General features: G+C 46.7%; 1 protein-coding gene across 10 annotated transcripts in view; it reads right to left on the bottom strand.

Moving 5' to 3' along the window:
- Nucleotides 1-17363, bottom strand: part of dpf3 (double PHD fingers 3) — a 140302-nt gene that overhangs the window by 84383 nt on the left and 38556 nt on the right. For all 10 annotated transcript variants that reach the window (XR_013547703.1, XR_013547704.1, XR_013547705.1 and 7 more), the window contains 2 exons: nt 12077-12237; nt 9816-9923 (listed from right to left, as the gene is read on the bottom strand). Coding sequence is in view for 7 of the 10 variants with exons in the window: in XM_078406135.1 (XP_078262261.1) it covers nt 9816-9923; nt 12077-12237 (269 nt within the window). In the remaining 3 variants the exon portion in view is untranslated. The remainder of the gene's footprint in view (nt 1-9815; nt 9924-12076; nt 12238-17363) is intronic.

Raw genomic sequence — 17363 nt, 5'->3', positions numbered from 1 at the left:
CAACAGCCCATCCATGCCCCCTGCCTTTCTCCGGCCTAGTCTGTCCACTTTCTTTCATCACCATACATACTGCCTTCCAGCCTCTCACCTTCCTTGGTCCTGCTTAGGACCCCCCCCCCCCCCCCGCTTGCCAATCTAGTTTAAACCCACCCGTGCAGCACGAGCGAACCTGCCTGTCAGGGATATTGGTTCCCCTCCAGTTAGGGTGCAACACATCCCTCTTGTACAGGTCGCCTCTGCCCCAGAGGAGATCCCAATGGTCCAGAAATCTGAACCCCTGCCCCCTGCACCAACCCCTCAGCCACACATTCACCTCCCCTATCTTTATGTTCCCGCCCGCTCCAGCACGAGGCACTGGGAGCCACCCACAGATTACCGGAGGTCCGGCTTCTTCGCCTTTCACCTAAGTCCCTCTACTGATTTTGAAGTACCTCTTTCCCCACTAAGTCATTTGTGCCAATGTGCACCACGGCTTCCGGCTGCTCCCCCTCCCTCTTGTGGATGTGATGCAGCCCGCTCCTGGGCCCTGGCTCCAGGGAGGCAGCACACCATCCTGCCTGCTGCCGCAGAATCTCCTGCCTGCACCCCTCACTACACTGCGTCTCCAGCTGACGGTACCCTTCCCTGATGAGTCACAGAGCCAGACCCTGTGTTTGTACTTGGCTTGTACTCGCTGGAATTTAGAAGATTGAGGGGGGATCTTATAGAAACGTACAAAATTCTTAAGGGGTTGGACAGGCTAGATTGTTCCCGATGTTGGGGAAGTCCAGAACAAGGGGTCACAGTTTAAGGATAAGGGGGAAGTCTTTTAGGACCGAGATGAGAACGTTTTTTTCCACACAGAGAGTGGTGAATCTGTGGAATTCCCTGCCACAGAAGGTTGTTGAGGCCAGTTCATTGGCTATATTTAAGAGGGAGTTAGATGTGGCCCTTGTGGCTAAAGGGATCAGGGGGTATGGAGAGAAGGCAGGTACGGGATACTGAGTTGGACGATCAGCCATGATCATATTGAATGGCGGTGCAGGCTCGAAGGGCCGAATGGCCTAATCATGCACCTATTTTCTATATTTCTATGTCACAGCCCTGCCTGGTACTGCTGTTTAGCTTTGAAGTGTCACCCCCTTCACCCCCCCCACCCTCCTCCGACAAAACGTGGCGCCTGTTTTGAAGGGCACAGGGGCCTCCTGCAGTCCCCGTCTATTTCCCTCCCTCGTGGTCACCCGCCTTCTCTCCCCATGGACCTTGGGTGCGTGACGACTTTGCGGTGCGGCTTCGCCAAGAAGCTCTTCTTCCCCTGGGTGGTCCTGGGTTGATCCAGCTGCACCTCCAGTTCCCTAATGCAGTCTGCAAGGAGCTGCACTTGGACACAATTCCCATCCCACCCTGTGTAGTCATCGGAGACACCAGCAGTGTCCCTGACTCCCCCACTTCCTGCAAGAGCAGCATTGTACCAACGCACCACTGCAACTGGACCGTGAAAGGGAGAGAAATAAAAAAACAACAAGACTCACACACGGGCAGACTGCACCTTATCCTCCTAACCGACCAAGATAGCCGAAGAAAATAACTGCAGATGCTGGTACAAATCGAAGGTATTTATTCACAAAATGCTGGAGTAACTCAGCAGGTCAGGCAGCATCTCAGGAGAGAAGGAATGGGTGACGTTTCGGGTCGAAACCCTTCTTCAGACTGATGTCAGGGGGGCGGGACAAAGGAAGGATATAGGTGGAGACAGGAAGATAGAGGGAGATCTGGGAAGGAGGAAGGGAAGAGAGGGACAGAGGAACTATCTAAAGTTGGAGAAGTCGATGTTCATACCGCTGGGCTGCAAGCTGCCCAGGCGAAATATGAGGTGCTGTTCCTCCAATTTCCGGTGGGCCTCACTATGGCACTGGAGGAGGCCCATGACAGAAAGGTCAGACTGGGAATGGGAGGGGGAGTTGAAGTGCTCAGCCACCGGGAGATCAGATTGGTTAAGGCGGACTGAGCGCAGGTGTTGAGCGAAGCGATCGCTGAGCCTGCGTTTGGTAGCCTCCTTCCTTCACGTGACGTCAGCACAGCCTCACTCCCAACATGGCCGCTCCACTATTGTCTACCTCATTGGTAACCCTCAAATCCTTGATCGGACTTTGCTGGCTTTACCTTGCACTCAACGTTATTCCCTTATCATGTATCTACACACTGTGAATGGCTCGATTGTAATCATACATTGTCTTTCCGCTAGCTGGTTAGCACGCAACAAAAGCTTTTCACTGTACCTCGGTACACGTGACAATAAACTGAACTGAACTGAACCATGCCTTGTTTTTATCAGCTGCTCAATTAGCCAATTTGGATACAATTTGGTGAATCAATGGGCTCGCTGCTGAAACATGCCTCTCCTGCAACAACCTGGAATTAACTTACTTTAGTTTAGTTTAGAGTCACAGCATGAAAATAGGCCCTTCGGCCCACCGAGTCCTTGCTCACCATCGATCACCCGTTTGCACTGGTTCGGTGTTAGATAACATTCTCATCTACCTCCTACACACTGGGGGAAATGTACAGAGGCAAATTAACCCACAAACAAGCACATCTTTGCAATGTTGGAGGAAACCGAAACATCCAGAGGAAACCCATGTGGTTTAGATTTAGATTTAGAGATACAGCGCGGAAACAGGCCCTTCGGCCCACCGAGTCCGCTCCGCCCAGCGATCCCCGCACATTAACACTATCCTACACACACTAGGGACAATTTTTACATTTACCCAGTCAATGAACCTACATACCTGTACGTCTTTGGAGTGTGGGAGGAAACCGAAGATCTCGGAGAAAACCCACGCAGGTCACGGGGAGAACGTACAAACTCCGTACAGATGGTGCCCGTAGTCAGGATCGAACCTGAGTCTCCGGCGCTGCATTCGCTGTAAGGCAGCAACTCTACCGCTGCGCCACCGTGCCGCCCTGTCACAGCGAGAAAGTGTAAACGCCACACGGAGAGCGCCCGAGGACAGGATCGAACCCGGGTCTCTGGTGCAGTGAGGCAGCAGTTCTACTGCTTTGTCACTGTGCCACCAAAAACATCTCCATAGACTTGATTTTTGATGTTCACGCTATTGCATCGACCCGAGATTCACTTGCTGCAACTATTTAACGGGATTGCAGTTCAAAGCTGCATCTCCTTGAAATAAGTTCAAGACTTTCAAACATTCTGCAAAAATAACCAGCTAAAACTATGACAACTAGAACACGGAAATGAGTGAGAAAATGTGTCGGAAGGAACTACAGATGCTGATTTAAACATAAGATGGACACAAAAAGCTGGAGTAACTCAGCAGGTCAGGCAGCATCTCTGGAGAGAAGGAATAGGTGATGTTTCGGGTCGAAAACCTTCTTCAGACCTAAGTTACTCATGCTTATTATGTCTATCTTTGGTTTAAACCAGCATCTGCAGTTCCCACTATCTTTCCGAAACAACCCACTATCTTTGCTGTGCACAAGAGCCTCTGCTGCTAGAAGCTGGAAGGCCAGAGCACACTGTCAATGTCTGGACAAAGATTTTGCTTTATCTGAAGGAAAAAAACTGCAGATGCCGGTTTAAATCAAAAGTAGACACAAAATGCCGGAGTAACTCAGCGGGTCAGGCAGCATCTCGGGAGAGAAGGAATGGCTGACGTTTCAGGTCGAGACCCCTTCGTCAGACAAAGGGTCTCGACCCGAAACGTCACCCATTCCTTCTCTCCTGACATTCAGCCTGACCTGCTGAGTTAGTCCAGCATTTTGTGTCCACCTTTGCTTTATCCGAAAGTCACTGTTGACAAAATCGGGAACAATTACACTGTTTAAATGGAATAACCATGGCAAATACATTTCTGCATCAAATTCTGCTTTAGGCCGACAATAAGCCCATTGCCTTCCCTTCCGGCAGGGTCTATGGAATAAGGCAACTTTAGCAATTAGTTTTTAATAATGTCAATTCCTTGCCAGAGGCAATTTATTCCGCAGAACATCCTCATAATAAGCTTGTGTTCGAAAGGGGGATAATTAGCCACTGCAAAGTGGTAACGGCTGAGTCTATTAATCTGGAGCAGCAGCCACTGTCTGTCTGCAGTGGCCCTCTCACCCAAAACAGAAGGGGACTCAGAGATGTCAACACCAGCTCAGTGACAGCAGGCAATGGTTCCACACAGTAACATTACTGCACCACATTACTCATCAAATTCCTGAGCTACTCCAGCACTTTGTGCTGAAGCAATGCCGAACTACTATCTACCTCATTGGTGACCCTCGGCCTATCCTTGATTGGACTTTGCTGGCTTATAGACAATAGACAATAGGTGCAGGACGAGGCCATTCGGCCCTTCGAGCCAGCACCGCCATTCAATGTGATCATGGCTGATCATTCTCAATCAGTACCCCGTTCCTGCCTTCTCCCCATACCCCCTGACTCCGCTATCCTTAAGAGCTCTATCTAGCTCTCTCTTGAATGCATTCAGAGAATTGGCCTCCTCTGCCTTCTGAGGCAGAGAACTCCACAGATTCACCACTCTCTGACTGAAAATGTTTTTCCTCATCTCAGTTCTAAATGGCCTACCCCTTATTCTTAAACTGTGGCCCCTTGTTCTGGACTCCTCCAACATTGGGAACATGTTTCCTGCCTCTAATGTGTCCAATCCCTTAATAATCTTATATGTTTCGATAAGATCCCCTCTCATCCTTCTAAATTCCAGCATATACAAGCCTAGAGTAAGGCCCAAGAGTAGGCGTATCAAGAACCAGAGGGCCCAGGTCTAAGGCAAGAGGGGAAAGATTTAATATACCTGGTGGTGTTTAAACCTTTAAAAACCAACTGGAGTACTGTGCCCAGTTCCAGGGACTACATTTTGGATAATATATGAAAGCTTTGGAGAGGCAAAGAGGAGATTAACCAAAATGATTCCAAGGTTGAGGGATTTTAGTTATATAGAGAGACTGGAGAAGCTAGGTTGTGGTGCTTCAGGGTTAGAAGGGGATCTGATAAGAGTATTTTAAAATCATGTTAGGTGTAGACAGAGGAGGGTGGCACGGTGGCACAGCGGTAGAGCTATTGCCTTACAGCGCCAGAGACCCGGGTTCGATCCCGACTACAGTTGCTGTTTGTACGGAGTTTATACGTTCTCCCCGTGACCTGCGTGGGTTTTCTCCGAGATCTTCGGTTTCCTCCCACACTCCAAAGACGTACAGGTTTGTAGGTTAATTAGCTCGGTATAAATGTTTTTCAAAAATTGTCCCTTGTGTGTGTAGGATAGTGTTAGTGTGCAGGGATCGCTGGTCGGTGCGGACTCAGTGGGCCGAAGGGCCTGTTTTTGCGCTGTATCTCTAAACTAAACTACGTAGAGGGAGAAAAACTGTTCCAATTGACAGGGAGATAAGAACTAAGGACCCAGAATGAACGCACTTCATGTGGGTGGGGGGTGGGGGCAGAGAGAAAAAAAAATCAAGGATCAAATTCAAAAATCAAATCAGGTTAGGGTCTGTGATGCACTGCTGGGCGAATTGTAGGGGCTAATTTAATTCTAATATTCATAAAGAAGCTGGATAAACATCTGAGTTTTCCGTGGAAGGAATGGGGCAGGCTGGATTGCTCTTACAGAAGAGCTAGTACAGATTAGAGGGGCTGAATGGCTAAGACCATTCGTAAATTCAATCTCCTCTGAGACTCCATTGTTCGAAATAAAACACTTGTATTCCATTGAGGACATCGGACTTTGTCTAAGGAACTATATTCTGCATTTTGTAAATTCCTCTTCGCTCTACAGTATCCAATGTCCTTGAGTTTGGACTGATTGTATCTATGTGTGGTATATCTGATCTGTTTGGATAACATGAGCAAGTGTTCCTTATCAAGTATCTGTACACTGTAAATGGCTCGACTGTAATCATGTACTGTCTTTCCACTGACTGGATAGCACGCAACAAAAGCTTTTCACTGTACCTCGGTACACGTGACAATAAACTCAACTGAACCAAAGCTCGATAGAATGTATAGACTTGATGACACGACCAAAGGCGGGTGCAGATTGTGTTGCATTCCCTGTATATACTGTAAAAAGTGTTTAAAAATCAAAATCCTTAGAAAATGTTCCAGCAGAAATAGGGGGTATATTTTTAACCACGGCCAATTCCCACACAAATTACCACACTAAGAATTCAAGACTCCAAATATCTTAGCAATATTTTTGCTAAGATGGTCTTTTCAGGTGAGGCAGAGGTTTACTTGCACCTCCTCCATCCTCATCTACCGCAACTGCTGTTCCAGGTGTGGACTCCTGTATATTGGTGAGACCAAGCGCAGGCTCGGCGATCGTTTTACCGAAACCTCCTCTCAGTCTGCCTAAACCTACCTGATCTCCCGGTTTCTAAACACTTTAACTCCCCCCCCCCCCCATTCCCACACAGACCTTTCTGTCCTGGGCCTCCTCCATTGTCAGAGTGAGGCCCAGCGCAAACTGGAGGAACAGCACATCATATTTTGCTTGGGCAGCTTACACACCTCATTGACTACTCTAACTTCAAGTAACCCTTGCTTTCCCTCTCTCTCCCCCTTCCCAGGTTCTCCGACTAGTCTGACTGTCCCCATTACATTTTATCTCTGTTTGCTTTGTTGTCACCTTCACCTAGCTCACAATAATCTACTCTACATTTTCCTTGATCTCTACCCCCTCTGATGTCTCATTTTCATACCTTACATTTTCTTATCTGTGTGTCTCCCTCTCCCCTGACTCTCAGTCTGAAGAAGGGTCTCAAGCAGATAGCGTGGTGAAGAAGACACATGGTATGCTTGCCTTCGTCGGTTAATACATTGAGTCAGGAAGTCGCAGCTTTGACAAAGCTTTGGTGAGGCCAATTGGGTGAACAGTTCTGTTCACCCCCATCAGTGGAACGATGTGGAGGCTTTGGAGAGGGTGCCCAAGAAGCTTCCCAGAATGCTGCCTGGATTAGAGCATATTAGCTATCAGGAGGTTGGACAAACTTGGAGCGATGGAGTTTGAGAGGAGACCTGAGAGAAGTATACACAATTATGAGAGGCAGAGAGGGTCAGAATCTTTTTACCAGAGTACGTTTATCTGACACCGAGAACGGTGGATGCCTACAATGCGCTGCCAGGGTTGGTGGTGGAAGCTGGCATTTAAAGGCTTTTAAACACATGGACATATAGGGAAACGTCACCCATTCCTTCTCTCCAGAGATTCTGCCTGACCCACTGAGTTACTCCAGCATTTTGTGTCTACCAGGGAAAGTAATGGATCACATACAGGCAGAGGTGATTATTTTAAGGTGGCATCATGCTCAAAATGGGCATTGTGGGCCAAAGGGCATGCCCCTGTCCTTTACAGTTCCATGGTCTCAAGTAGTTTTGATTGTACAAAATAAGTGCTCATAACCATTTTTGCCGACTTATTCAGAGTCTGTTGGTTGCACAATGGTCCCGATCACACCTCTTTTGGATAGCTATTCCAATAAAGTCCCTACTTCCACCACAAGCTTTGCCCTGGGTGGTATTTAGCCAAGTTGAAAAGTGCTGCTGTATTGGCTTGTAAGATCAGAGGGTCCAAGATCATCAGCACCCTCCACAGCTAGTCGGTGACTCCCTCCCCCAACCCTAATCCAGAGGCAACCTTTTTTTCTCTGTATGTATACTATGCTTTGAAACAAATCTAACCTCTTATAATAATAATATATTCCTTTATTCATCCCACACCGGGGAAATTTACAGTGTTACAGCAGCAAAGTGGATAGCAAGAGAGCAAGAGATCATTCATTATAAATAAAAGATACATAAATTGTCATCAGTTTTCTGTGTGTTCTTAGCTGTTATTGTTGACTGGTCTGCTGGGAGCAGTGCTGGTTGTGCAGTCGCACAGCAGCGGGAAGGAAGGACCTCCTATATCTCTCCTCCACACACTTGGGGTGAAGGAGTCTGTCACTGAAGGAGCTACTCGGTGCAGTGACAGTGTCCTGCATGGGGTGGGAGTCGTTGTCCAGCAGCGATGTTATCTTTGCCATCATCCTCCTCTCTCCCACCGCCTGTACTGAGTCGAGGGGGCAACCCAGGACAGAGCTGGCCTTCCTGACCAGCTTGTTGAGTCTCTTCCCATCTGCCGCTGAGATGCTGCTGCTCCAGCAGGCCACTCCATAGAAAATGGCCGATGCCACCATAGTGTTGTAGAAGGTCCTTAGGGGTGCCCCCTTCATTATCAGAGGGCTGTTGACTGGGCATGTGTGAGGAATGTCGGGATGCTCATTGAAGATCTATCTATGTGCTTATTTATAGTGACACTTGTACTGAACTGTATACAAAAATGATCTTCACTGTATTTCGGTGCATGTGACAAATTAAGTGCCAAAGTACCATACCAGAGGGCTGCAGGGAAATAAGAGAGGGATGAAATGGGACTGCTCTGTGGGTGGCCAGCATAACACGATGGGCTGAAGGGCCAGTTTGGGTGATAGTTTTGGGCAATAGGTAATCCACTCTGCCGCCATGTATTATGGATATATTCTGGACAATTTATTTCCAGATTATACAAATTAATTTTCACACCCATTACATTCTGCAGAAAGCAAAAAGCCCTGAACAGGAAAAAAGGTACAAGTGTGCTCTCCCTGTAAAAGCCTCAGAGTGAGTGAGAGGCCTTTCAGCAGTGCGCCTGGGGTGGCACGGTGGCGCAGCGGTAGAGTTGCTGCCTTACAGCGCTTGCAGCTACAGAGACCCGGGTTCGATCCCGACTACGGGTGCTGTCTGTACGGTGTTTGTACGTTCTCCCCGTGACTTTTCTCCAAGATCTTCGGTTTCCTCCCACACTCCAAAGGCGTACAGGTTTGTAGGTTAATTGGCTTGGTGTAAGTGTAAATTGTCCCTAGTGTGTGTAAGATAGTGTTAGTGTGTGGGGATCGTTGGTCGGTGTGGAAACGTTGGGCCGAAGGGCCTGTTTCCGCGCTGTATCACCAAACTAAACTAAACAGTGAGAGGGGGAGAATTTTCTTCGCTCTAAGGGTGACACATCCATGGAATTCTCTACCCCAGAAGGCCGTGAAGGCTCAGTCAGTCAGAGTTCATTCAAAGAAGGGATTGCTTGATCAAACGGGGAGAGCAAGAAAATGGCATGGAGGTAGAAGACTGGCATCTTGGTTGAAAGGCAGAGCAGGCTGAAGGGGAGGGAGCTCCTACCACAGCTTCTTATAACCTGAAAATGTTGGAACCACACTGATACCTGATGTTGGAACCACACCTGGTCCAGAACCGGGGGTCACAGTTTAAGAATAAGGGGTCGGCCATTTAGGACTGAGATGAGGAAAAACTTTTTCACTCAGAGAGTTGTGAATCTGGAAATCTCTGCCACAGAAGATAGTGGAAGCTAATTCACTGGATATAGTTAAGAGAGAGTTAGATTTAGCTCTTAGGGCTAACCGAATCAAGGGATATGGGGAGAAAGCAGGAACGGGGTACTGATTGTGGATGATCAGCCATGATCATATTGAAACATAGAAAATAGGTGCAGGAGTAGGCCATTTGGCCCTTCGAGCCTGCGAACGCATTGAATGGCGGTGGTGGCTGGAAGGGCCGAATGGCCTACTCCTGCGCCTATTTTCAATGTTTCTATAATTTAATGCATGTTAACTGTCCTCCCCACCACTTCCTCCTTCAAAATTAACCGAGCAGCTAATTCCAACGCATACAAAGTACGCACTGAAGCACTTCATGGCTTGTTGCTAAAGTGTGGTTTGTACAGGAAACCTCCAACGCCGTTATTGTACCGGTTTCAGGCTTCAGAGTGGGCCGAAGAACAACTCACCGAGTTTTATTTCACAAAGTCTCAGCCTGGGGTCTTCCGGAGGATGCAGACGCCTCTTCTTATGCCAACAACGAGCGGGGTAAGTGTACAGTTGACCAGGAGCCAAGCCTGCAAGAGACAGTCACTGAATTAGAGTGCAGCAGCTTAGAGTCGGCAGTCCACTACAAACTCTGTGCAATACAAACTTCTCTTTAAGGTTAGGAGATTTTGTACACAGATTGTCCTCATGGCTCGCAAAGACACACCCAAAACCCAATATTGGCAGGGACATGTAAAACCAGTTTTATAACCAGATCTTTCCTGGACCCAGCACACTAACGAAATCATGAAGAAAGCTCATCAATGCCTCTACTTCTTGAGAAGATTGCAGAGATTCGGTATGTCAGAGTGAACTCTCGAACTTCTACAGGTGTACAGTAGAGAGCATATGGACTGGTTGCATCACGGCCCGGTTCGGCAACTTGAACGACCAGGAGCAAAAAAGACTGCAAAACGTTGTGAAAACATGCCCAGTCCATCACGGGTTCTGACCTCCCCACCATCGAAGGGATTTACAGGAGTCGTTGCCTCAAAATGGCAGCCGGCATCATCAGAGACCCACACCACCCTGGCCACGCGCTCATTTCACCCCTGCCATCGGGAAGAAGGTACAGGAGCCTGAAAACTGTAACGTCCAGGTTCAGGAACAGCTTCTTCCCAACAGCCATCAGGTTATTAAACACCACAACCTCAAATAAGCTCTGAACTACAATAGACTTGGGGAGATTGGTTTTGTCTTTTTGCACTGTTATTGTTTGTGTGTTTTTTATGTATATGTATGTGTGCGTGTGGGTGTGCATATATATATATATATATATATATACACACACATATACACACAGAATATGTAAACAGAGTACACTGCAAACAATATAATAAACAAGAAAAAAAGTTTAGTGTGTGCATATATAATATGTAAATAATATATACACGCACTGAACTTTTTTTTCTCGTTTATTATATTGTTTATAATGTACTATAGACAATAGACAATAGGTGCAGGAGGAGGCCATTCGGCCCTTTGAGCCAGCACTGCCATTCAATGTGATCATGGCTGATCATTCTCAATCAGTACCCCGTTCCTGCCTTCTCCCCATACCCCCTGACTCCGCTATCCTTAAGAGCTCTATCTAGCTCTCTCTTGAATGCATTCAGAGAATTGGCCTCCACTGCCTTCTGAGGCAGAGAATTCCACAGATTCACAACTCTCTGACTGAAAAAGTTTTTCCTCATCTCAGTTCTAAATGGCCTACCCCTTATTCTTAAACTGTGGCCCCTTGTTCTGGACTCCCCCAACATTGGGAACATGTTTCCTGCCTCTAACGTGTCCAACCCCTTAATAATCTTATACGTTTCGATAAGATCTCCTCTCATCCTTCTAAATTCCAGTGTATACTATGTTTACATATTCTGTTGTGCGGCTGCAAGTAGGAATGTCATTGTTCAATCTGGGATATATGACAATAACACACTCTTGACTCTAAACATACATGGCAGCTTAGATGGAGAGACAGGCCCTTTGGCCCACTGAGTCCATGCCTACCGTCAACCACAGGTCCCTACATCAATCCCGCCTGCCCTCTTCCCTCACCATTTTGCAGCTTTAATCCTCAAGTGGCATCAGAGAATAAGATTCCAGGTTTTGACCTTCTCTTTGGTATTTTTCTAACCTCTCCCAAGTCGTGATACGAATTGCACATATTGTGGAAGAAAGTAGCATGATTGAGAACATGTTACAACTGTATCAAGCATGATTCTTCCAGCAAAGGAAACAAAAGAATGGATCGACAGGGCTTATATTCACTGGAATTTAGAAACATATAAAATTCTTAAGGGATTGTACAGGCTAAATGCAGGAAAAATGTTCTCGGTGTTGGGGGAGTCCAGAACCAGGGAGTAAGGAGTCGGCCATTTAGGACTGAGATGAGGAAAAACATTTTCATCCAGAGAGTTGTGAATCTGTGGAATTCTCTGCCACAGAAGGCAGTGGAGGCCAATTCACTGGATATTTTCAAGAGAGAGAGCTATATATAGCTCTTAGGGCTAACTGAATCAATGGATATGGGGAGAGAGCAGGAACGGGGTACTGATTTTGGATGATCAGCCATGATCTTATTGAATGGCGGTGCTGGCTGGAAGGGCCTAATGGCCTACTCCTGCGCCTATTTTCTATGTTTCTATGTTTAACTCTGGGAACTCCCAGAGTCGCACTAGCACATTACCCGGGCCCCGGTGTCTCTTCTCCATCCAGATGTAGCAGTTGTTTTGAGCGACTCCGGTTTGCGAGTCCAGGAACGGCAGCCGCACACTGCGCTCGGCACACAGGCGGGCATTGTAGTTGCGACAATGTTCGATGGCTTCCTGGTAGAACTGCTCTCCCAGCCTGTGGAAACACAGAGGGATTTCTTGCAATGGAGAAAGTCGCAATGGGCACACATGCGCATGCACACACGTGCAAATGTCATGGCAGTCAGACTGCATGAAACAAATCAACAAAGACAGGTTGAGAATGTCAGCATAATGTAGGCACAATAAGTTAGCATGCATTATAGTCTTTTCCAAAGAACAGGAGCACATACCGCTCCTTCAAAGGTCTCCTGTGCTAAGATCCACGTTATCATTATGAGGAGAAGCAAAACAGAGGTTACTCGGGGTCCCCCTTCCTACGGCCAAGATGTGTTACGATTAGGGTTGCCAACTATCTCACTCCCAAATAAGGGACAAGATGGCGTCACCACCCCGCGCCCCACGTGACCTCACCCAGCCAGCGGCCAAGTGCTCCTGTGCGGCCGTCCGGGCCAGGAGGTGGGTTGCTACGCAACCTTCGTTAGGCGGCGCCCGGGCGTCCGGGCCTACACTGTCCGGGCCTACAGCGTCCAGGCCTACAGCGTCCGGGCCTACAGCGTCCGGGCCTACAGCGTCCGGGCCTACAGCGTCCGGGCCTACAGCATCCGGGCCTACAGCATCCGGGCCTACAGCGTCCGGGCATACAGCGTCCGGGCCTACAGCGTTGCCGGGCCTAATACGGGACAAGGGCGGTCCCTTACGGGACAAATCAATTTAGCCCAAAATACAGGATGTCCCGGCTAATACGGGATAGTTGGCAACCCTAGTTACGATATCATGACATTATACGAGAAGAGAGAGGGAGTAGTTATGGACTCCAGATTTCATATCCTTCGAAGAACATTAAAAAAGTTTAAAATCAGACATTAATGTGTAGGAAGGAACTGCAGATGCTGGCATACACCGAAGATAGACACAAAATGTCACACAGAGTCTAAAGAAGGATCTCGACCCAAAATGTCACCCATTCCTTCTATCTGAAGATGCTGCCTGTACCGCTGAGTTACTCCAGCATTTTGTGTCTGTCTTTAATAATGGAATCTCAGCACACAAGCAGTATTTGATGCTATGAAAGGAGAGGCAGATTAAGAAAAAACAGAGATGGGCAGTTCTGTTGAGAAAGAACAAGATCAAAGAGAAAGGATCTGGGTGCACAGAATGTTAAACCTGTTTGGGTGGAGATTAAAAAAATCACAGAAGAGAAAGCATAGGTGGGAGATGTTAAACAGGAGCTTCCCTCCAGCACAGAATATAAACTAAGAAAGAACAACGGCTTGTAACAAATGTCATAAGGTCATAAGTGATAGGAGAATTAGGCCATTGGGCCCATCAAGTCTACTCCATCATTCAATCATGGCTGATCTATCTCTCCCTCCTAACCCCATTCTCCTGCCTTCTCCCCATAACACCTGACACCTATACTAATCAAGAATCTATCTATCTCTGCCTTAAAAATATCCATTGACTTGGCCTCCACAGCCCTCTGTGACAAAGAATTCCACAGATTTACCACCCTCTGACTAAAGAAATTCCTCCTCATCTCCTTCCTAATGGAATGTCCTTTAATTCTGAGGCTATAACCTCTAGTCCTGGACTCTCCCACTAGTGGAAACATCCTCTCCACATTCACTCTCTCCAAACCTTTCACTATTCGGTACGTTTCAATGAGGTCTCCCCTCATACTTCTAAACTTCAGCGGTTACAGGCCCAGTGCTGTACAAACGCTCATAATATGATTACCTACTCATTCCTGAGATCATTCTCGTAAACCTCCTCTGGAACCTCTCCAGAGCCAGTACATCCTTCCTCAGATAGGGTGCCCAAAATTGCTCACAATGCTCCAAATGTGGCCTGATCACTGCCTTATAGAGCCTCGGCATTACATCCTGGTTTTTGTGTTGTAGCCCTCTAGAAATAATTGCTAGCATTGCATTTGCCTTCCCTACTAGTGATTTGACTTGCAAATTAACTTTTTGGGAATCCTGCACCAGCGCTCCCAAGACCTTTGCACCTCCAAATGTACTGCAATAATTGAGCAACTGCAATTTTGCTATAGATTAGTCAAATTGGCGTAGCTAGGCATGACAACAAATCCCCTGCATATTCGGCACATCTTCTTGGAAGCAGAATTAACTAAGAAAAAAACATTTAATAACTGGACAAGTGTAACAAGACAGGGCAATTTAAATGACACCTATCCATTCTCTCCACAGGTGCTGCCTGACCTGCTGAGTTACTCTAACACTCTGTTCTGCTCAGGACATTTCAATTATGCCCTTTGGGGGAAGAGTGATCATAACATGATAATTTCATGTTCACTTTGAAAGTTTGAAATTGGGCCTAAAGTTAATGTCTGAAACTGAAATAAAGGGAATTACAAAAGTCTGAAAGATCTGAAGGCAGTTAGCTAAAGTTGACTGAAAAAATAGGAAAGATAAAATGGTCTATAATCAATGGCAGACATTAAGGAAATATTTCCTAACTCTTTTTTTAAATACATTCCACTGAGAAATATTCCACTCAAGGAATAATCTATTTGGGGCTAACGAAGGACACTGAGGATCGTATTATTAAATTTATTTATTTTTTCGATTTGAATGGTAGACCAGAAGAAATTTTAGAAACCTGCAGAGAATGACGAAAATGATTTTAAGGAGAGCAAAGACACTGAGAATAAATAAACTTGTAGGAAACAAAAACAAATCAAGAGTTTCTCAAGGGAGATTTTTTAAAAAGGGAGCAACCAAGGATGAGACTTGGAAATTACCGAAGAAAAATAAGACCAAATAAAAATAAATAAAAAGGAAATAAAAACAACCCAGGAGTATGAATATTTATTTCTCTAATTTCAGGTAACCCTTGCTTTCCCTCTCTCTCCATCCCTCCCCCACACTAGTTCTCCGACTAGTTTCACCGGCCTCATGATTAAATATTGCTGATTGTCTGCCTCGTTGTCACCTTCCCCTCACCCAACAAGAACCATTCTACATTTCCTCAGCATTGTCTGCTTTGATCTGTCTTTTTCACACCTTACATTCTCTTTGTACCCCTCCATATCTCCAGTTTCCCTCTCCCCTGACTCTCAGTCTGAAGATGGGTCTCGACCCGAAACGTCACCCATTCCTTCTCTCCAGAGATGCTGCCTGTCCCGCTGAGTTACTCCAGCATTTTGTGTCTATTTTCGGTGTAAACCAGCATCTGCAGTTCCTTGGAAGACACAAAATGCTGGAGTAACTCAGCGGGCCAGGCAGCATCTCGGGAGAGAAGGAATGGGTGACGTTTCATCAGTCTGAAGAAGGGTCTCGACCCGAAACGTCACCCATTCCTTCTCTCCCGAGATGCTGCCTGACCCGCTGAGTTACTCCAGCATTTTGTGTCCCACCTTCGATTTAAACCAGCATCTGCAGGGTTTTTTTTCCTACACATCTGCAGTTCCTTCCTACACAATAAGAAAATGACAGAGACACTCAACATATATCCAACTAGTGTCACTGCTGAAGGCATTCCAATAATAGTGGAAAATCGATGAGCAAAAGGGAAGGAAGAACTTAAAACGACCACAACTGAAGAGAATGTACTCTTCAGAATGTACGACAGGAATGGAATCAAAGGCTGACAAGTCCCCTGACCCTGATGGCTTGAATCTCGCTGTCTTCAAAATAATAGCAGCAGAGATGGTGAATGCATTAACTGTAATCTTCTAACATTTACTAGAACCTGGAAACGTCCCAGTGGATTGGAAAAAAATTAAAATTAATCGTAATTCAGCTGAATCCACATGGTTTCAGAAAAAAAGGAAAATCACATGAGACAAATTTATCAGAGTGCTTTGAGGATGTAACTGGCAGAGTGGGTGAAGAGGAACTTATAGAGACGCTGCATGTTTGAATTCCCTAAATAGCTTATTGTAAACTACTGTAATGGCTACTCTAAAATGGTAGGAGCTTCAGGAAGATGGACGCAAAAAGCTGGATTTTTTTTAGATTTAGATTTAGAGATACAGCACGGAAACAGGCCCTTCGGCCCACCGACTCCGCGCCGCCCAGCGATCCCCGCTCATTAACACTATCCTACAAACACTAGGGACAAATTTTACATTTACCCAGTCAATTAACCTGCAAACCTGTACGTCTTTGGAGTGTGGGAGGAAACCGAAGATCTCGGTGAAAACCCTCGCAGGTCGCGGGGAGAACGTACAAACTCCATACAGACGGCGCCCGTAGTCGGGATCGAACCTGAGTCTCCGGCACTGCATTCGCTGTGAGGCAGCAACTCTACTGCTGCGCCACCGTGCCGCCCTGGAGTAACTCACGGGTCAGACAGCATCTCTGGAGAGAAGGAATGGGTGACGTTTAGGGTCGAGACCCTTCTTCAGACTGAGTTCAAGAATAGTTTCCTCTCATCCTAGCTCTTGAGGCCTTCTGAGGGGGCGCTGTGAACTGTTTATGTATGTGCTGTCATGTTTGTGTGCCACTGTATGTTCGTTTCTTAGTACCTGAACTGATGTACAGCACTTTGGTCAACGTGAGTTGTTTTTAAATGTGCTGTACAAATAAAATTGACTTGACTTGACTCATTGACCAACAAGCTCTCCAACCACACGACATAACCCTAATCACAATCCATCCTCAGCAGCAAGCCACTGTGGATTTTGTATAAGTTTGCTTTATTATGGTCAGGTTACTCAGTGTAACTGCCCAATGGACTTGTTGCATTTACCCTCTACATTTGAGTCTGTTCCCCTCATCCACCTACCTACCCCTTGCTCTTATGCTTCTATGCTTCCCACACACCCCCTTTCACCCGTCAAATTACCTCTCAAATAAACCCTCCCAAGAAACATGCACAAATATCCTTGCAATGACAGCTCTCCCCTTCCAATCAATTGCTCCAATTAAGGTGCAACCTTCCTGTACAGTTCCCACCTTTCTGACAAGTGATCGGAGGCCACGGTGGCGCAGCGGTAGAGTTGCTGCCTTTCAGCGAATCCAGCGCCGGATATCCGGGCTCAATCCCGACTACGGGTGCTGTCTGTACGGAGTTTGTACGTTCTCCCCGTGTCCTGCGTGGTTTTTCTCCGAGATCTTCGGTTTCCTCCCACACTCCAAAGACGTACAGGTTTGTAGGTTAATTGGCTTGGTAAATGTAGAAATTGTCCCTAGT

Source organism: Rhinoraja longicauda, chromosome 10 (assembly GCF_053455715.1).
Source record: "Rhinoraja longicauda isolate Sanriku21f chromosome 10, sRhiLon1.1, whole genome shotgun sequence".
NCBI lineage: Eukaryota > Metazoa > Chordata > Chondrichthyes > Rajiformes > Arhynchobatidae > Rhinoraja > Rhinoraja longicauda.
The sequence above is the reverse complement of the archived record's forward strand: the minus strand, read 5'-3'. Positions and strand labels throughout refer to the sequence as shown.